The sequence below is a fragment of the Meleagris gallopavo genome, chromosome 17 (assembly GCF_905368555.1).
Source record: "Meleagris gallopavo chromosome 17, MGAL_WU_HG_1.1, whole genome shotgun sequence".
NCBI classification, from domain to species: Eukaryota; Metazoa; Chordata; class Aves; order Galliformes; family Phasianidae; genus Meleagris; species Meleagris gallopavo.
Genome location: NC_139420.1, coordinates 5,272,318 through 5,293,782, shown reverse-complemented (window position 1 = coordinate 5,293,782; position 21,465 = coordinate 5,272,318). Strand labels below are relative to the sequence as shown.

General features: G+C 48.7%; 1 protein-coding gene across 4 annotated transcripts; it reads right to left on the bottom strand.

The window, feature by feature from the left end:
- Window positions 1–5,222: 5,222 nt before the first annotated feature.
- On the bottom strand, window positions 5,223–18,782 carry ABCB9 (ATP binding cassette subfamily B member 9). 4 transcript variants are annotated; one of them, XM_010720100.4, is made up of 12 exons: window positions 18,179–18,782; window positions 16,636–17,292; window positions 16,195–16,309; window positions 15,708–15,838; window positions 14,230–14,435; window positions 13,436–13,633; window positions 11,934–12,062; window positions 10,450–10,638; window positions 9,667–9,840; window positions 8,235–8,394; window positions 7,656–7,792; window positions 5,223–6,963 (listed from the first exon to the last, which is right to left on the bottom strand). In XM_010720100.4, exons 2-12 carry the CDS (start codon window positions 17,240–17,242, stop codon window positions 6,625–6,627), a joined length of 2,385 nt encoding a protein of 794 aa, XP_010718402.1. In that variant the 5' UTR covers window positions 17,243–17,292; window positions 18,179–18,782; the 3' UTR covers window positions 5,223–6,624. The 4 variants fall into 4 exon arrangements, with proteins under 4 accessions (XP_010718402.1, XP_003210962.1, XP_010718403.1 ...); XM_003210914.5 differs by having other exon boundaries at window positions 18,230–18,782; XM_010720101.4 differs by having other exon boundaries at window positions 16,195–16,282; window positions 18,230–18,782.
- Window positions 18,783–21,465: the final 2,683 nt, after the last annotated feature.

Here is a 21,465-nt window from a genome sequence, read left to right as displayed (position 1 = left end):
AGGGACTGAGTTATTGTTTGAGGCTGAATACCCATTTAGGTTAAAAATAGCTAAAAATGGTATCTTGCTCAGCTTTGACGTTGGCCCTTTGTCCACCTTAAGCACTTTCTTCAAGCACGAAGATCAAGAAGGGATCTAACAAAGATGTGTTTTATAGAGGTGTTTTAAACAAAGACGTATTTTAAAAGTATTTTTACAGGCTGAGAGCTGGGGCTGCACAGCATGGAGGAGAGGGGAGAGCTGAGGGCGGGCTGTCAGTGTCTGACGGGGCTGTGAGAAAGGAAGGACGGGCTCTTTAGCAGGGTCTGTTGTGAAAGGACGAGGGGAAATGACTTCAAACTTAAAGACTGGAGGTTTAGACTGGGTAAAAGGAAGACGTTTTTATAGTAAAGGTGATGAGGCACTGCACAGGGTGCCCACAGAGGTGGTGGTGCCCCATCCCTGCTGATACCCACGGTCAGGGGATGGGGCTGTGAGCACTGCTGGAGCTGTGGGTGTCCCTGTGCACTGCAGGCAGTGGGACTATATGACCTTTAAAGGTCCCTTGCGACTCAAGTGATTCAATGAATCTACACCTGCAACAGTGCATATCATCACCACTTTGCTGTGTGCTCTGTGGTAACACTTGGGAGCAGCAGCTCTCCAATTACCGCTGATGATAGCATGGCTGATGCATACAATTATCCTGGAAATAATTAATTGTGTTAGCGTAGCTGAGATTGTATGCATCTCTGGGCACGCACCACCCCCTGCACTGGTTCTGTGGCTGACTGTGGGTGTGGGTGTGCTGGTTTCCATATGTGTGACTGCAGAGAGAACTAGGATGAGCCAAAGAAGCCAGATAGGAAATGGCCCTATCCTTGGTGTTTAGCATTTTTGATCTAAATGCAAAATCATACCATAAACGGAATCAATCTCTGTTGTAATCCTATCTAGTTATAATGACATGAGTCTCATTCAGAACCAGTACTTCCTGGCAGACCTGAATGAAGACTGTATACTTGGGGTTTGTCCTGCAACTAAATTCAGCTGTCTGTTATCCCACAGGTCCAAGGAGCAGCAATTCGTCACAGTTCATCCAAGTGTGTTGCAAGTAGAGCACACCCAGAGGTAGGTAGGAAAGGCCCGTGCACCTGGCAGCTGTGCTTGCTGAGGGTGGGGAGAACACAATTAGAGATATGGGCATGTGTCCGTTCCTCCACGTCAGCGTGCCCATGTGGTGCTGTGGTATGTGCTGTGCTGTTTCTCATGTGGGTGCTTTGCTCAGGGCAAAGATGAGTAAGCAGCTGTACCCCTTGGTGGTGACATGGGTTTTCACAGCCTGACCTTGTTACTTAAACCAGGAGATAGCTGCGTTGCCCACATGATGTCATATAGTTTTTGCACATGCCTGTCAAAAATGCAGTTATGCTCTGCTGTTACTCCGTTCTGTACATCTGTGCACACATGCAAATACACATACACACACATATATAAACAGGAATTAGTTGAGGGGTTAAAAGAAAGCCCTTCTTCTCAAGGATGATTTTAGCATAGCATAGCTAGATAATTGGGATGGGGGGAGTGTGGTTTAGAAGAGTCTGACTCAGCTTCATGTTGTAAATCTAGTCTTACCACTGCCTTTCTGTGTGATCCTGAATGCTCTCAGCTTCTCTTAACCATAGGCCTTTTGCTTAAAATGAAAATTAATAATAACTGCTCAGTACTACACTGAGGGTGGAGAGGAGGAGCTCACACTGAGTAATGCTTCTAGAGGTACTGAGGGTGAGTATCTCTGGGGAAGGGTATTGTTATTGTTATTATTGTATTGTCAATATGCTGTCAGGAAAGATGGTTCAGTATTGCAGTGATCTTCTAAGGGGGTCTGCTCTGTTTTATTGCTCTAGTTATTATGGAATAGGTTATCTGAATCAATGGTAATAAGTACTAAATTAGTTAAAAGTTTCATCATGTAGAACATTAAAGTCCTCACAAAACATAGCACAAGGAGAACATTATTTATTTGTGCTCAATTATAACAGATCTTGAAAACAAACTTGTCTATGCAGGTAAGTTTGGGTTCTGGAGATGTTGGATAGGAGTGTCAGTATTAAACATCTGGTGCTTGTAAGTACTTTGATCAGCACCTGTGAGTTTGACCAGAAAAGCAACTGAAGTTGAGAGACAAAATAAGGGCCAGTTGCTTTGGAATATGTATTCTACTTGGGCAGGTTGGAAGATGGCTTTCAACTCAGCAGCTTTCATGAAAGGTTTTGTGGCAGCGCATCACTTGGGCAGAATGTGAAGAATAGAAGATAAGCAGGATTTTTGGCTACAGGGATCCTCAAATATCGGAGTACTACAATCTGAGATTTATCAGATTTATCCAAGCCCTGAATCCTCTTTACTTTTGCTAAAATCCTTTCAAAAGGTGACAGTATTCACGAACATTAAAAATGAAAGCAGGCAAAGTACAGAAGTTGTTATTTCGTATTGGAGGAGAAATAGAACAAAAAACATTCAGAACACTACAGTGGAAGACATGTCATGATTAATAAGGAGTCAGGCTTCAGTCATGGGGAGAACTGGCATCCAGCCCAGTTTAATTTAAATGTTAGATTTGTTTTATTTATTTATTTTTTAAACCTGATCCTGGATTTTGTTCTGTCATCTCATATTCTTTTACAGTCAGTAGCCCTATGTGTATGCATATTTATTATATTTAGACATATTTTGCAAGTCACCTTCACAACTTCTTTCCTTTTCCTGGAAAAACTGGTTGGTTATGTAGAGACTGAATTTGCAAGTCTAATCTTTGGAGTTTATTAACCCTTATTAGTCTGGTTGCTCAATAGTTAGGTAAGTTCTCAGGCTTATTTGCAATTTAATTTCCTTTTATTTTGAAGTCCATGCTTCTGTCTAGATTTTATGATTTAAATTCCTTCACATATGAAAAAGACCTGCATATTCAGCATTCTGGAAGAGGAAGAGTAGGTCTGCTGGAAAGAGCAAGAATTAACTATCAGTGCTTTTTCCACTCAGGAATCCACAGGCATGAAAAGAGAAACGGGTTTTATACCTGCATCTGCATTCCTTAGGTTCACAGTGAAGCTAGAGCAGAAAGGGCAGACTAAGATGCAGCTCTGAACCTGAACTGGAAACACTCTGTGTATTTGCTTGTGGTATTTCCACACCTGCTGAAGACTTAGACAGCCCAGCCACTGAAACACACACAACTGCATACTGAGGCAGAGTTTGGTGCACTGGGAGATGAGTTGCTGGAATAAACATGGCTATGTTTTTTTTCCATCACGCTGCGTTTCAGTGTACTGGGTCACGCAGCCACACACCTTGTCTGTGCAAAGGTACAAAGGTCAACATGTGTCTTTGGGGATGGCTAAGACTAAAGACTAACTTTGTCTTGGATAAGGTCCTCCAATATTTAAATCGAATCAATCTCTGGTTGTATGTATTACAGGATCTGTTCTTGAACTTTATCTTGGATAGGGCTCTCCAATATTTAAATAAATCTGTGGTTAGACATATTACAGAGAATGGTTTAAGCTTATTAACAGTGAGGAAAACAATCTACTGTGGAGCACGGAGTCAACCTTTACAATCATGTATGCTTTCAGGTGACTCATTGTTTCCAGCTCTGCCATAACAGTCGTCAAGGTGCACTCCACAAGCTAAGGTTTCGGATAAACCCATCTGAGTTCCCTTTGAGAAGAAACTTATCTGCATCACTGTCATGAATAAGTGCCCAAACAGTTTTTTTCGTGTTCCCATGTAAACATCAGCTCTGGGCAAACCCACAGCCATAAAATACTACACTGCAGGCTTTCAGAGGGAACAGTGGCCTTATTTCCAGACTGTGCAGATTGCCCACAGTGTGGCCCAAAAACTTGCAGCAGTCAGGTTCCAGCACTAAAGGAACTGCCACTGCTGCACCAAGGTAAGCACATCCTCACTGCTGGGCTTAGTTTGGCCAACAGGCACCTCTGATCTCAGTTATCACATCACAGACATATTCTGAGGTGGTGGCGGTTTTGTGAGGTAGGGGAGACCTATCATAAAAAGAAATCTGGAATGATTTTGAAAAGCAGGATTTTCAGTATAGTCACAGGATTTATACTGGTTTGGCCAGCAGAAATGCCTGCATTAAATTAGTACTGCTGGATGGAAAACCCTCATAGCTTTGGCATGCACGCAGATCCACTTGTCACATTCCAACAGAACAATAAAATATCTTGTAAAGCTCAAGGGAAAAGCAGCCTTGAGTTATCTGGATGCAAAAGACAGAATTCAGCACCCGCAGCAATGCACAAAATCAGTTCCTGTTATCAGCTTGGCCTGGAGCCACTAGCAGAGACAAGCTGCTCTTTCTGTGTGTCATTTCAGTTGAAGCTTTTGGATTTTGGAGTACAATGCTGGGATTATTGGCACACCAGGCTTGGGAAGCAGGGATCCCTTGCCTTTGCAATAAAACTAATCCCTGCATATCCTTCAACTCCCCTTCTTGCAGCACTGCCTGGTGGGGCACACATGACAGGATCTCCCCTTTTCTGCCATCTTACATCGTAACGAGCATTGTCCTAGCAGCACTTCCCAGGTGCTGGCTTCCCTCATTCCTAGGTTACCTATTCCCCCCCCCCCCCCCCCCCCCCAGTTTTCCAATTAACCAGCAATCAACTCCACTTCTACAAACCACTGTCTGCATTCTGCTCACAGTTACTGATAAGGATGCAGATTTAATTGCTTGCCCTCTGGTGCTGGGTGGAATCTCCAAACTTTTCATACCCACAATGAAGATTTTCATCAGGCAGAAATATACTGGCATTTAGGGAAGTGATGAATGATGAATGACTTAAACGAGGCTTCGGATTGTGATACCCTCCTAAATTGAGGGAGATAAGCCAAAGAGAGCTCTCCTCCTGAGGCACAGCTTTTTATCATATCACAAAAGCAAGCAGCTAAAAAGACTTCAGCTACAGAGCACTGTGCTTTGACAACAGGTTATACTGCCTGTCCTTTTGTGTGAGACTGACTATCAGATGGGATCTGGGATGAAAACAAGTTCTTGAATAGGTTATTCTTACCGTTTCACGGCTGTTAGAAACCCAATTCTCTGTAGGTAGTTTTTATTCCCCACGAGGGTGTCTGTCTATCACCTCCCAATTAATGTTATCTTGAAGTTCCAGATATTCTGAATGCAAAAACACAGCCCCCACCGGGGCTCAATGTTCAGTGGCAGAGGTAGTATTTTATTTTTCTTTTGAGCATCCCTCCTCAAGGACACTAAAGAGTTTGTAAAACATTACTGAGCAAAAACAAAACATTACCAACAACAAAACTGCCAAAAAGGAAAACACAGCAGCATTCAAATATTGGAAAACATGAGAGCTAAAGTGCTTGAGATCATTTCTTAACGATGCACATTCTGAGTCAATCATTCCCATATAAAATCCAATGCTATTTTTCAATAGCATCTGCCTGCCTGCATAAGCTTCACCACTAATCTATGGCAGGATAAAACTACAAAGCCAGAGCCATTATGCAGAAGGGCTAGGAGCAACAGCTTTCTTTCTTTCACTCTTACTCAAAGTTAATAAATAGTATTCAAATACATTTTCAACTTCAGGCAGAGGAAGTTTGACTTCAAGGAAGTGACTGTATGGGTTTCCCATGCAATGAAGTCACTAGCGTCGCCTGAAGCTGAACAAAGCTTCAGTGGGATTTATAAAGTGCTGTCTTTTAGTATTTTATGCCTGTCTTTAGTAGTGTTTTTCAAACCAGCACCAGGGTTGTGAGATATAAAAAAATACTGAAATAACGGACTACATTTTAGAGGATGCTGGAGCTGGACAGACATTGTATAGTGCATATGGAAATATAAGAAAAAAAAAACAACAAAAAAACTCCCTCACCCTAACCCAATTAGGGTAAAACTCTTCATCCTTAAAAACAAAACCACATACCCACCAAGCACCACGAGCAAATCTAAATGCAACACCTGCCTCCTGGTCCCCTGGCTTATTCCAGAAAGGATGGTTACTACATGAAACAAGCTCAGCAGCTGTGGTTGTGAACCTGAGCCTGCAGGCACTCAGTGCAAAACTCTCCTGGCATTCAGCCCCACGAGAGTGATCCAGTTTTCACTGAAGCCAAAGGGAGATCCCTACAGACTTCAGACTGGCTCCACAGATCGACAGCAGGAGCAGGACCTTCTCCAGTCGCTGCTTTTCCATCTGGCTACAAGAGCCACCCCCTGAATTCCTGGAAGGGAATTTCCCCTCCCTGCATGCATTTTACATCCATTACAGTTAATATCAGTTACACATGCATATCAATGGAAGAAAAGTCCCAGTTGTGAGGAATTACTGGTAGTAAGAAAAGAAACCCAGTAGAAATGTTGGGAATTGCTAAAGTCCCAACTCCCAAATCTGTTTCCCTGTTTAACCAGCAGGCATCTGCCCACTGGGCAGTAATGCAGGAAGCTCTATAGTGTGTGGTTGTGTGTGTGCAAAGGTGTGTGGCGCACGCAGGATGAGCAAACGGGCACGTTGTGCAGCGCGCCGGCCCGTCGGCAAGCCACCTCCTGCCGCTGCGTCCAGCATGCGTCTCCAGCCCCAGCCCTCGCTGCTCTCACTTATGAGCTGTGTTGTTACAGTCGTCCTGTGCTGCAGCTGGGAGGGAATGGTCTATCCTGAACTCTCCCTCCAGCCCGCCGGGCGCCTTCGCTGAATCCCCCCGGGCTGTGGGTTGGCGGCTGTCTGCGCTACCCGCCTCGAGCCCCAGGATCTGTCTCTGCACCAGCTTGGAATAAAGACCTCCTTCTTCCATGAGCTCCTTGTGTGAGCCCTGCTGCACCACGCGGCCCTTGTCCAGCACAATGATGTTGTGTGCCTTCTCGACAGTGCTCAGCCTGTGAGCTATGACAAGCACTGTGTGGTTCTGCAAGTCACCGTAAATCGCCTGCTGAATCTGTTGAGGGAAGAAAAGATGTTAGTGTATGAGCAGCACTGGCACCGTGTTGGTGGGGAGGAGAGCAGCTTGGTGGCTCTGAGTTAAGAAATCTCTGGACAGGAGGTTTGCTCTCCTCTGGTTATGCTGGGGACACAAAGGCAGGGCCCCCTGTGGCCCTATGGCCATCCCGTCTCAGTGTGCAGCCCCAAATTCTCTCTCAGTGCAGCCAGCCTTCAGATGGGGAATGCACACCTCCACTGCTGGTAACAGAGTGGTAAAGTGACAGGCCTGATTTTGTATGTTGAACTCTTGTTAGAGCCGGGGTGCAAATCTGGAGGCCATGTAGCGGTAGCCCTGCTGAAGAGCCTCACCCCATCCTGCAAACCCACAAACTGCCCTGAGATCACACTCGTGCAGCACTCATCCTCTAGCACTGGGAGGCTTGTCCTCATGCTAGCATGTTGAACCAGCTTTTCATTGTGCCAGTAAACTAGCCAGACCAAAGGAGACTACTGGTAGAACTGTTTGGTCATCATATCCCAGCCAGATAAACCATGGCTCAGCATGGCTTGTCTGGTGCCTTAGTTCAAATTTTAGCTCGGGTACTCCTCCCTCCTGCATGTTTGTCTACGGGCTAGAAATTGAAGCTGTAACCTTTCCTTCAACCCCAGACTGCTTCTTCAGCCCAGACACCCAAGTCACCCGCTCACCGCATGTTCACTCTCTGCATCCAGTGCACTTGTGGCTTCATCCAGGATTAGGATGGGAGGGGTTCGGATCAAGGCCCTGGCAATAGCCACTCTCTGCTTCTGGCCACCTGATAGCTGAGCTCCTTTTTCACCTGCCTCTGTTGGATCAAGAGAGAGAAGGAGCAGTCAAGATAAAAATCAGCAATTGCTATTAAGTTCAGCACCGAGCCAACAACACCAGGACAGTATAATGCTCTGAAGCAAAGATGAGGCAAATGCTATTCTGTTTATTCACTTAACAAAGCAGTTTAAATATACTAAACACCTTCAAGGCTGCAGCCCTTCCCTCCAGCAGAAAGTTCCCCACTGTTGTCCCAGTGTGTGAGGGACTGATGCACATGGAAGGACCCAGAGCAAGAAGTCACTGAGCCTGAGAGATCAACCAAACCCTGACTTCTCTCTTGTGCTGACCCACATGGCTGTACTGCTGTAAGATGGGCTCTGGAGGCAGCACAGCTGAAGCAACAAGGAGAAACCCCTACCTTCTCATGGCTCCCTCAGTACAGAATGCTTTTGGTGCAAACAGAGGTTTGTTGGTACCTGTGTGGTAGCCATCCTGTAGCTCCGTGATGAAGGCGTGTGCGTTAGCCTTCTGGGCAGCCTGAACAACCGACTCAAAGGAGGCTGAAGCTAAGCCATAAGAAATATTATCGGCAATAGAGCGAGCAAACAGCACTGGCTCTTGACTGACCAGGGAGATCTGCAGAAAGGAAGGGAAGAGCAGCGGGTTGGGAGCAGAAGACACAATGGCCAACCAGCATCCCAGATTATCAGCATTTGTTCCCATTAGGTAAGGATCAAGGCACAGAAATGCCTCGGTGTGAGCTTCCAGCAACGCTGCTAGGTGCCCAGTGCCAGTCCCAATCCACTTTATGTTGTCTGCTGGAAGCTACTGTGCAGAAAAGGAAATGTGTGATATGCTGGCACTTGGGATGAGCTCCCCACTCCAGGTCCCTGTTGTGGTTTTGCTCCAGACCCAGAACTCCCAGAACTCCTTGCACTTCTCAGTATGGAAAACCAGTTGCAGGGACAATGTAGGCTGGAGGGAGCTTTGCCCAGTCTTGCCAATTCTCTGCTTGAGGCAAATTAGGAAGCTAAGAGCTGCTGCAATTCCTTAATTGCTTAGCAACAGCCTCCCTGTTCTACTGTACAGACATTGCTGCTCACTCTTGAATTCAGCCTGCTTTGTTAAACAGTCTATATTGAAATAAATTGAACCCTCCAAATTATTGCTTAGAACTGGACGCGGAGAGAACCAGTAGGATATGGTCATTTTAATTGACTTCTCCCCATGCTCCTAGCACGACACCAGGCTTGCTAAGCTGAAAGACTTGCTTGTCTTTTAATTTTCACTCAGCACTGGCAGAGAATGTCAATTAGTCACACTGACTCTGTCTTTCCAGCCTGCTTCTGATCAATTGTTTTCAGGTTTTCCTGCTGCTCCCGAGGCCATTCACTCTGGGGGCAAACAAAGTGGGCAGTTACTTGCAGAGAAGATGGAGGCTGATCTGTGCTGACACAAAGACAGAGCTAGAGGCCTGGACAAAGCACTCCTCTGCTGCTTCCAGAATTCCAAGTAATTTAACTCCTCATGACCTGACAGTGATTTTAAGATCTTAAGATAGAATATTCTGTGGGAATGCAAAACACTTTTTCCAAAACCAGCTGAGACTATCAATAATCAAACAACCAAAACTGTACTCCTTTTGGGTTGGCCAAAAAACAAAACAAAACACATTTCTTGTTCTGTTTTCAGCAGACTTCCTCCTTCCCCTAAAACCAATCACCACCTTGTTCCCTTCTGCTCCTCCCCTACCCCCTCAAATTATCTGAATTTGTTTCCTGGACCACCTCCAGCTTTCTGGGCACTTTAGAGGTTTCCAGATTAAACCCATAGCCATATACAACACTGCCATAATTCCCTCTGACCACAGCAAGTGATAGCTAGAATACACTTATCAGTCGCTCGTACCACTGAGTGCAGGTACTTGTGATCATACATGTTAATGGGATGCCCATCCAGCAGCACCTGCCCATCTTGCAAAGGGTAGAAGTTCTCCAGGATGTTGACGCAGGAACTCTTCCCACTCCCCGAGGGGCCCACCAGTGCTGTCACTTTGCCAGGGTGCAGGGTGAAGGACACATTCTGCAACATGGATGGGAGAATGTGCTCAGGTGCTGGCCTTCATCAGGGTCCTGGAGCAGTGGCTTGAGCACTGCACAGGAGAGGTGACCAAAAGATGGCTAAGGAGATCCCCCCCAACCAACCACTCTGGTGTGCCACTTTGGCCATCTCACCTTCAAAAGACTAACTGTTTTCTTCTCTCAGCTTCCTCTGAGGAAGCATGAAGCCTCCACATTTGCTCTGAATTTTGCTGCCTGTGCAGCAGGACCTCCAAAAACTGCAAAGTAACCAACCTCTTTGCTTGCTCACCCTGCCCCATGACCTCAGCCTCTCTCACGTGGAAGCAGCCTGAGACAGCTTGGCACAAAGCCCTGCACCATGCTGACGTGTTTAATGTCTGAGCTGGGAACAAGGATTTTATTAATAAATCTAATTCTCTGTAAGGAAAGCCAGCCCTAAACACCTGCTGTTCACTATAATCTGCTTGCCAGCATGCTGCTGAGGCTGCCTTTATGCATCTCAAAAAGGGCAAATGACCTTCCCCACAGGTTGAGGATTGGTTATGGTCATTATGAAGAAACATCACAAGATGCCTCGTGGTGAGGAATGCCCTGCACCAGTGGGGCTCACCTGGAGGACCTGTGTTGCGGAACGAGTGCGGTAAGAGAACGTCACATTTCTGAACTCCACCTTTCCATCCACATGGTCTGGGGCCAGCGACCCATCGTTGACCATTGTTGGCTTGCGGTCGATGAACTCAAACACCTTCTCAGCAGCACCCACTCCCTGCATCAGGCCGCTGTAGACAGAGCCCACAGACTGGAAGGGAAGAGGCAATGGTTAGACTCTCCTGCTATGGAAATAGCAATCTGAACAACTCATAAGGAGAACAGTTGAAGCACTCTCTGATATTAACTATGGTCATCAGGCAGAAAAAGAGAACTTTTGCCCTTACCCAAGGTAGAGGAAACATCATCTAAAGGGGTTTTTGCATGGGTAGACACAGGGGAATACAAGAAGTAAACAGATGAATTGGGAAGAGGTGTGCCAGGAGATACATGACCCAAACTTCTGCTGAAATCTTCCTTCCATGCCTCTTTGCCCACGACCAGCAGCTCTCCAATCCAATGGTTGAATGTATCTGCATATGACAGTGTGCTGCACCAGCCCCGGAACAGTTGGCTTGTCCCCTAGCACACACATTACAAATGCAAAGCAGCCTCAAGCTGGACCTTTCTACACCACCATTAGGCAGCTGATATGGCTGTTCCCCCTAGGAATATGGTCCCAATGATCTACTGTACTTCCTCCCACTACAACTACTATACACTGACACTAGCTTTGCTGGAATAGCCTCCATCTTGCTGTCTAATTTCAGTGTTAAACTCAGAACTGATGAACAGCCTGTACTGTAAGTGCCTCAAACGCACCAAAACTACAGCCTGGAAACAACACCAGAGCCTGTAGCTATCAGCACAGATGGTGAGAGCTGGGTGAGCTGCCTCCAGCTCTGCTGTGCTGCTGCACGAAGGATGAAGCAGCACTGAAACCAGGCTTGGCTGTGAGGAAATCTGGACTTGCTAATTTCTGCTTCAGTTGGCCAGGCTTACGCCTTTGCAATGGGAAAGCAGCCCTGAGTGGGCTCCCATCCCACCCACAATCCCAAGTTGCTAATGCGCTGCCAATGCAGCAGCTTGCAGCCTATTCCAGGGAGAGTTAAAAAATGTAATATAATTAAGCTCTTAATGAATTCCGAAATTGAACAGGCAGCCACGCAATCTCTGCATCCTTCACACCAGAAAACATGCTTGGAAGGCAGCCAGGACTCTCCCCTTCAGCAGGAGTAGCCCAACCCCTTTAGTACTGATTGTCTTATCTGTGATGAGGTGCTTCAGATGCTTTCAAGCGTCAAGGTGTTAGCAGTGGTTGTATTCATGGGGTCACAGTGGAAATGGAGCAGGAAGCAGAGGGGAGAATCAGACTGCAGATAGGCAAAGCCACAGCAGTGGTAGGGAAGGCAACACTGGCTCCAGTCCTGTGACTGCGGGGGTTGAGATAATCTCGAAGTCAAACACTGTGATATGAGGTTGCCTGGAATGATCAAACAAACTCACCTCCATGCAGTCTCCTAAGACGAACTCATAAATGATGAAGGATATCAGGTTTCCACTCGTCATTTGCCCTGAGATCACGAGGTGCCCTCCATAGTACAGGATGCTGACCTGGACCACCAGCAGGGTGAGCTGAAAGCAAGCAAACAGCCCAAAATCAGCAAGGACAGACAACACTCCAGTGCAATTGTAGTTACACAGGAGACTGCAATTCAGCAGCTGATATTTATTCTCTGAGCCCCAAACCCAGCATTCCTATCAGCACATGGCTTGGGTATGAGAAGGGAGAAACAACTTAGTTAGCTGGGCTGACTAAAGGAATTCAAAAAAATACAAGCCTGGAGTGGCAACAGTGAAGGAAGACAGATTTATCTGAAATAACAGAGCGTCTCATGGACGTCTCTCGGACTAGCATAACCCACACTCAAACTATCCAACACATACAGTCACCTTACTGCTAAAATAACCTCTGTGTTATATGACATATTTTAATTTAGAGCACAAAACCAAGCCAAAAGCTAATGCACAAAATCCTCCTTGGGTATACAAGTCCCTGAAGGATAACCTCAACTCTTGCTTGAAATCAGTGTATGGGGGCACCACCTACTCAGCAAAGATAACAGACCAGCCCTGATGTGGTCCTGATGTTTCACCCTCTGCAATGCCCAGTGCTCCATGCAACATTTGGCATGCAGGCTGCCTGATACAGGGTGACATGAGTGCCCAGCGTTTGCTGGGATCACAGTCAGTGGGAAGGGCCGTTGGCTATGAGTTGACAGAGAGGGAAAACATGGGGAAAAAGTTCCTCTTCTCTCTCTCTCTGCCAAGATCTGACCTTAAGATTCTGTTTCCTCTGAGAGAGACTCCACCAGGGCTGTGCTATATCTGTCAGCTTCTTTTTACACAAGCCCCACAGGAGCAGTTTTGCCTTTTCTGACTCAGTGGGATCCATTCTGTCCCAGTTCCCACTGCTGGCTTCACCTGGCTGCTCAGGAACAATGCACAGGGTGAAGGCTCCATGTGAGGGTCTCCTCTCATACAAGAGGAGCCCCAAACCATCTGTTCTCAGCAAAGAAAAAAACGTTTTGCAAAATAAAACCTAAATCAAACAACAAACCAGCACAGCCTCCCTTCACCACCGCCCACATGTAGAAAATCTCTGCTTCTGAGCAGAATCTCAACCAACATTGTGGCTGTTTTCCCAGCCGGAACTGCTGGAGATGAGCTGGCAAAGGCACGCAATGCAGCAGCCTGAAAACATGAGGTTTTCCACGACCTTGAGCAGATATCAATTCCATTCTTATTTACAAGAGAAAACAGACTGTTCAGCACCACGATGTGATGCTCCCCTAAGGGAGGATGGAATATATTTTTGACAGAGGGGAGCAGACATCAAGGCTGGGCTCATCCCACAAAACTCCCTGAGACCAGCACACACAACACTCCACACACATTTTGTCACCTGAAGCCATGTCCCCAGCCAGTCCCTGGGGCAGGCCACCTACCCCGCTGGACCACACATAGTAAGTGTACGCCAGGGCCTCCCGCTTGTTCAGTCTGTACACCTGCTGCAGCTTCTGCCAGTACACATTTGCCTCTGCCTCCTCATTGGCAAAGCTGCGGACAGTCTTCATGGCAGAGATGGTCTCCTCGGCAGTGTTGTTGGCCTTGGCCAGGGCGTTCTGCACATCCTTGGAGAGCTTCTGCGGGAAGCAGAAACAAAGGGTGCTCAACACATGCCCAGTTGCCCACGGCAGCTCTCCCACAGGCTCTGGAGAGAACACAGTGACTTTTCCAAGTCCATGAGCACCAAGGTTGAGCAATGGGATACAGCCCTGACCTTGGGACAGTGGAAAGCAGGGCTGTGCTTACTGAAAGCATTAACAACCAGCACAGGGAGCATGTGGTGTGGAGCTTGTACAGTCCACAGGACACAGCATTAGCCACAGGGGACAGTCCTTGGCATAGGAAGGAAGCACTGGGCTGGGTTTAACCCCAATTTGATTTACTCCAAAGGGATTGGAGAGGACAGATGGTATGGGAACAAGCAGGCACACATTGGACAGTGCACAGCCAAGCTACCTCCTGTGTCAGACCTGAGACACTTCAGCTTCTGAGCGTGGAGCTGACAGCCAAGGTTGTGCCACCTGCCCACATAGCTGTAATGCTGCCATCGTGCTCGTACTGCAAGCAGCAAAGCACTTGAGTATCAACCCAACGAGCTCCAAAGCCACCTGTAACTCCCACAGTGGGGACAGACCAGCACTGTGGTACAGGTATGCCAGTTGCTCCTGCCTACCTTGTAGTACTTCCCATAGATGTCAGACACCAGCATGATGATGGGGAAGCCCATGAAGGTGACAAGCGAGAGCTTCCATGAGAGGCTGAACATGAAGAAGATCACCCCTGTGGCCTTCACCACATTGCGCAGGAAGATGTTGATGTTCTGGGAGACCAGGTCACTCACAATGGTTGTGTCCGATGTCAGGCGGGAGATGACATCCCCTAAAAGAACGAAGGGTTGGGAGAGCAGGGACACGTCACTGTGGCAGGTCATCACCTGTCCATGTTCCGCGTCCCATCCCGCAGACTGCATAGCAGTCTCCTGGCAGATGGAGTTCCTCATCCAACTCAGCCCCTTGATGGGGTCTGCAGGGTAACATGGAAGAGGATGGCCGCTCTTGGGGATGTGAAGCAAAGCAGAGGAGTTCAAATTGCTGTATGTGCAAAAGACATGAAACCTGTCTGAAAGCAGGAGCTACATCTTTGGGTTGCTCAGGTTGGCTGCAGGATAGCACAGGGGACTGGCCCTGCACTGTACCAGGAGAGCATCCCACGTGGGTGCACCAGTGGGTGTTTGCTGATCTAAACACAGCTTCCAGTTCATTTTTAATTGAAGCCAGGAGCCCTCCACCAGCCGACTGCTGGCAACTCTCCCTGCTGTCCTTAGAGGACCAGGAGTATGCCTAGCACAGTTCACCCTACAGATTGCCAGGGAGCTTCAGAGAGGGCAGAGGAGGTTTAGCTGTGTCCGCAGCCTGGAGGTGACCCAAATGACCTGGAGAATGTGAGTGCAGCCACTAAGGGCAAAGCTCCTGCAGTGGAATCAAATGCCACCTTGAATTTCTAAGTACTTGGCCTGTGTTCCAGTGAAGCCAGGGCTGAAGTCCCATGCTACTGCATAACTATTAGTCTAGGGTTACCCATATCCCACTTACAATAACATATCCAGTGTCCTTAGCTAACCGGGCAACAGGCAGCAACTGCTAAATATGGCAACAGCCTCAAAACTAAAAATATTGCCAAAAAGAAATTAAGTATGGGAAAAGTTGCAGCTGACTGGGACCACACCAGAATGACAGATGAGGACAGGACTAGATGGCAAGGAGGAAAAGCCACAAGCACGCATAGCGAGCTTTACATGTCTGAGGTTTCCAGTGCCTGGAGCAGAAATGGAGGGCAGCTGAGCAGTGGAAACTGAAGGGAGGTACAGAAAGAAGAATGGAAGTATTTTGGGAATGAGATGACTAGAGATAAAAATGCCAGCCCTGGGGCCGCAGGATATCAGGCTGTTTGGTGGCAATGTGGCATTCCCAAGGTGCTGGGCAATCCTGACCCCTGTGGCAAGAAAGCACCCAAAAGGAAGAGCTTTCTGTTGCTGTATCTAAACACGAGCATTTAGATACCACCTCTAAAAGGCCCTGAAGAGAGGGTAAACCAAGGGGGAAAAATACCATGTGCTGGAATAGAGTAAATCCAGGGGAAAGGAGAACCCACCTGTGCGATTCTCATCAAAGAAACTCATCTCTTGAGACACCAGCGACCTGAAGAGGCAGTTGCGAAGGCGGATGTTCAGTCTTGCAAATATGAGCGTAAAAACGCCGCCCCGGATACCTGCGGCAAATGAGCTAATTGCAGATAAGAAACGTTATAGACCGGTGGACACGAAACCCACTCCTCAGCAACACAAACACACCAGCACCCATATCGAGTGCTTGGGAAATGCTGTGTTGGTATCACTTTCCACCCTGGTTAGTAATGATTAAACCAACCCATGCCTCCTGTGGGTGCTACCAACATAGGGACAGTGGTCCTAATCCCTGTCATGACAAGCTTCGGGCAGGGACAGTGATCACCAGGGAGCCCATCCCCTGTGCCTGCTCCCCCAGCACTGGCAAAAGGACATGGAAGATCTCATGACCACCACCATGTAACAGTACAGAGCAGTCATATATCCTTGCTGAGCTCCGACCCCTGCGATTACCTTCCTATGGCGAGCAGCGACATGACCAGCACCGCTGTGGAGAAGCGGTCCATGCTCTTCTGCACCACGATGCCGTCAATGGCCAACCCTGTGTAGTAGGGCAGGAAAGTCTCTCCTGATGCAGAAGCACAGGATAAAGAGTTACAGACACACCAGGTGGGTCCAGGATCCAACCATGGGTTGGTATTCCCAACCATGAAGGCGTACAGTCAGCCTCCATCCCAACCACAGAATTATTTGCCCATCACACAAGATGTAGCAAGAGGCACAAACCTTAGCAAGTAATGGAAAAGTTTCATTTTCCATGGCATTTTATCCTCCACTGCATTTTTTTGCCCCATTTAATTTTTCCCTCAGCCTGTGAGCAAGCCCCCAACATGGCTCCTTCCCTCTCAGTGAACAGCAGAACATCCCACAGCCCCCTCCAGCTCCTTTACTTACCGAGCGCGGCCACAAGGAGGAAGAAGGAAGCAATACCCAGGAAGACGGCATCTGGTTTGGTGTAGGACAGCAGCTTATGGATGGTGGGTCCCGCTGCCTCCTCTCGCTTGTCCCGTGGGGCGTCGCAACTCTCCTCTGCCTCGGTGCGGGACTCAGAGCCATGCCCCAGCGCCTCGCGGGAAGATGTGACACAGGCCAGCAGCTGCCACAGCCCAAAGGTGGCCACTAACGCCACGTAGGTCCAAGCAAAGAGCCCCCAGAACCAGGGGTCCCTGATGGTCCTCCGCACCTCAGAATAGAGCAGCAGCTTCACCATCATGTAGATGCCCATAAGGAGGCAGACAACAGCAATGAAGGTCCGCGAGGCCCTGAGGCGCCGGGGGCCATAGGCCGTGTTGGTGGCCACCCCGATGGCGGCCCCCAGCAGCACACAGCTACGGTAGAGACAGCCCCCCCAGATGTCCAGCAGCGAGTTGAAGATGTTGAAGTGCCGCAGGTCCTGAAGGATGTCCTGACCACGCCGGCCGTGAGCATAGAGCAGCGTGGTGACCACCACATCGGCCCCACTCAGCACCAGTGTGCTGGCCACCGCTTTCCAGGCACGCATCCTCGAGGAGGTGGGGGACAGACCTAGCGCAGGGAGGACATGGCCACAGCCTGTGCACAGGGTGAGAAGAAGGGGCGGAGTTGTTATTAGCCATGAAGAGTTAATGGAGTTGCAAGTGCCACTGGGGAAGGCCACAACAGCCACCCACTGTCCTGATCTCAAACACTGCTATCTGTTCCTTCATCCTCTGCTCTTCCTCTCTATACACCCTCACTTTGACTTTTACAAAGTCAAAAGCACAAATGAAGACAAACTCCACCCCTTTCAAGACGACTCCATCTATCACAAATCTAAAATCTGCTTGTGCAGGCAGCTTGGGCTGGATGATCTCCAGAGGTCCCTTCCAACATCAAGCATTCTGGGGTTCTTGTGCCTCATTGTGAAACCTCATCCTGGCTGGGTGACACTGAGACATGGGCACAGGACATCCATGCAGCCCTCATGCCTTGCGCTATGGGGCTGCGGAGTTTCTGGGCTCAGACGTTTGTGGTCTGAGGGTCCCTCCCTGATTTCCTGGGATGAAGCCGAAATCAAACATGCAATAAAAAACAGTGTCAAGGCATAGCAGAACATAATGGAGAGCAGTTCTGTTTTGTAAAAGATTATCCTCTTTGAGAAACAATACATAATATCTAAATACAATCCGGTAAATAAAAGCATGACGGCCACAGCGGCCATATCACCCTTCAGAATATTTATTAATTTGGAGCAAGCCACGAACGGTCAGCACTGTCAGCATGCAATAGGGTGGCACCCAATAAATATCCCAAGAGAAGATTACAAAGCAGCTCGGAGCGGGGACTCCGCCCTTGCCATCACGCGGGGGCAGCTCTTCCCCACGCAATGCTTCCCCCCCTCCCCACCCCCTACCCCTTTTCTTTTTTCTATGCACAGAGGATTACGCAGCAAATCCTAAAGCCAGAAGGTAAAACCCACCCGGAACGTGCCCGCTTCCACTCACGCATCCAGACGCGACCCTGCTCCTACCTGCGGCGGCTCCGGCCCGGTGCGACCGATGCGGGCGAAGGTCGGTGGGGGGCGGGGCTTTCAGTCGTGACCACGCCCCTCCACGTTGACCACGCCCCACGCTGCAGAGCGGTCCCGGCAGCGCCTCCGTGCGCTGGGAACGGGGACGAGCGAAGGGATGGATGGGGAACCGGATCCCGCTCCACCCGAACCCTTAGGCTCCCTTCCCGTTGCAAAATGCTGCAGAAGGCCCAAGGATGCGAGTTTATTTTATTTCTACAGCACTGGAGCGAATAGGAAAAATCTAAAGGTGCTCTAATGCAGCTTGATGAGGTTTTAAATTAATCCCTAAAGCAAGGAGTGCAGTGAAGGACTTATTTTCAAGAAATCCAGCTTATAAATACTTTTGTCTTTGAGTGTGGACAAACGCATGCCAACTCCAGAGGGATAGCAGTGCTCAACCTCCTCTACGTTCTGCATCTGTGCACCCAGGTGGGCAGCAAGTGTGACACCAGACCTGTGCTCTCAGGTGGGTGACGTGTGACACCATGCTCAGGGTCACTACTGCAACATTCAGGGTTCCTTGGTGCTGTACTTCAGCCTCAACAACCCTTCCAGCACAGATCTACATTTCACCCCATCTCTGGAGAGTACAGAACAGTGATGTCACTAAGGAAGAAGTCATTTTTCTCTGCCTGGATAAACAGAAAATAAAAATCTCATGTTCTATTGTTGATTTTATTTTTGCTAATGAGTGGTTGCAACTAAAAAACTCACACTGAGCCATCCCTATGTCCCCGGGATGCTGCCAGACCTGGCATGGCCCTTCCCATATCCCTGAAAAGTGGGAAGAGCTGTTTTAAACCACAGGAGATGGACTGCAACTTGGCTGAGTCTTGTTCCTGGTGCTTTCCTCACCTGCACCCAGAGCCCTCCCCAGGCCTTGCTGCAATTACCCCCAGTGGGGCAGTTCCCAAGCTGTGTTCAAGGTGGAGCTCTTGCCAAGACAGAGTCCCTTGCTGCCCAAGCATAAATGAGAATGGTGCCACTTCACTGTGTTGTAGGGATGGTCCCAGCCTGGACTGGGATGAGATGGAACAGACCCCATTGTCTGAACCTTCCCCTTCCTTGCCCCCCCAGACTGAGCAGGTGTCTGTGCCTGGACCCCAGCTGGGACAAGAACCTCAGGAACAGTTCACACTACTGTCCCCAGCCCCATGGGACACCTAGCAAAGCCTCAGAAGCTAGCTGGTTTTCTTCACTTCAGCCATACTCTGCTCATTTGGCAGGACTGTTTCGATTTGGAAGGACACAAACTGGCCCTTCTTCAGCTTCTTCAGGGAAGAGGCACCGTTGCTCCCAAACACATTTTCTTCCATTTTGAATGTAAGAGAGGGCAGAATCCGACTTTTCCTTTTCATGGTCTTCCGCTCCCGCTTGTAGGCTGTGGTCATATTGGCGATCACCTGCAAAGCGGATAGCTTTGGTTGGGCTTAAAAGAGAGGTAGTTTAAAAATCAGCTCAACCATGCTGCAACTTTGTTGGCAAAAGCTGTGCCAAGGTCAGCATCACCGGCTGCACCTCAGGGCAAGGAAGGGATTAAACAGGGACCTTCCAGCCTCACTTCAACAACCCCAAACTTCCAGGAGACCTTGTGTTAAGAAAGCATTATTTAATGGCTGTGCTCAGAGTTCTCCATCAGTAGAGGGCAGAACGGGATCTAGGCTGAAGCTATTGGAAGCTCACAACACCTCCTGTTAAACCACAGCTCTCGCCCTGCTTCTCCTGCAAGCAGAATCGGTGACCCAGCCAGGGCAGGACACCTGGTTGCCCAAGCAGGGCTCTGCTGCCAGTGCCACAACGCACCACCCGCTGTGCCTGGCAATGGGAGAAAGCCTGCAGGCAAGAGATTCCTGTGGGATGGCATCTGTGGATAGATGGGGGGCTTAGCTGCAAAACCCCTTCAAGGCACTGCAAGACTTACAATTTCCTTCACCGCATTCTGCTGCTCTTGAACTGCAGCTGTGAATGGTGGGAGGCCATCTGCCTTAGCAGAGCTAATGCTCTGCTCTTTTGAGTCCTTGACAAAATCCACCTGCAAGGCATAGACACGTGGTTATTACTCTGTAGCAGTGTCAGTGGCAAACCTCACGCACAACTGTGCTCTCTTGCAGAATTACCTCAGACGACAGGCACACGTATCTGTTGAACATGAGGAAGAAAGGGGTGTATTTCGTGGCAGAGTTCACCGACGTGCGGAAATCGAAGAGCACAGGGTCAAGGTGGGCATCCCATTCACTGGGCTTCTCATTCACCACATTGCAGATGGAGGATTTGAGCACCTCAGCGCTGCGGTGATCCAGGCCCACACAGTCCACAGGATTTGCAGGGGTGAGAATCTGGGAGATGCTCCAGCGCTCACACAGAAGCCGGCTGACCTGCAAAGGCAGGGAGTCATGCCCTGAGAACAAGGCAGGTCTGCACCGCAGCAGCGAGCAGCTTCCACAGTATGAGACAGCACTGCCCCACTGGGATGTAGCTACAGAGTGCAGGAAACAAAATACTGCTTATAATGAAACAGACTGAAGTAGAAATCCCCCTGGCAGCATGAGGATAATACAGAAGAGGGAGAAAAGTATTACTGGGCATGAAAAACTCACTAGAGAAGTCAGAGCTGGAGAAAACATGTTGCAACAAATATTACTGTGCTTGTGGTTTTCCACAGCACTGGCAAGCTGGGTTAATCCCAGGGTAGGGCAGAGAGTTCACAGCCATCATCTCACAGGATTTTTTCCTTCTGGGCAAAGAAGCTGCAGTGTGGCTCAAGGCTTTATACCACATAACCACAGCTCCAAATCCCGACAGCATGAAAGCACTGGCAAAGCACCTATTGCTGGCAACAGGGCTGGGGCAGGGAGATGGCAGCTTCAGCTCCTCACGCCCTGTACATGGCATGTTGTAGCTCTCATCAAAAGCAAACACTCAAGATCATGTTGTTTCTCCCTGAAACTGCCAACACCTGACCTACCTCCTCACAGAAGTCCCAGCTCTCACCAGCATAAATGTTCTTGGATGCTCCAAACCTGAATAAGAAGAGGACACACAACTTGCTTTACTCTGCTCGCCACAGGGCAGAGCCAGAGGCATTCAATCTGTATGGGAAACTGGATACAAAAGGGAGAAAGGTCCTCTAATGGAGCTGGTGCTGAAGAAGCAGGCATCTTCCCAAGCACCTCCCAAGAGCAGAGAGAGGTCTG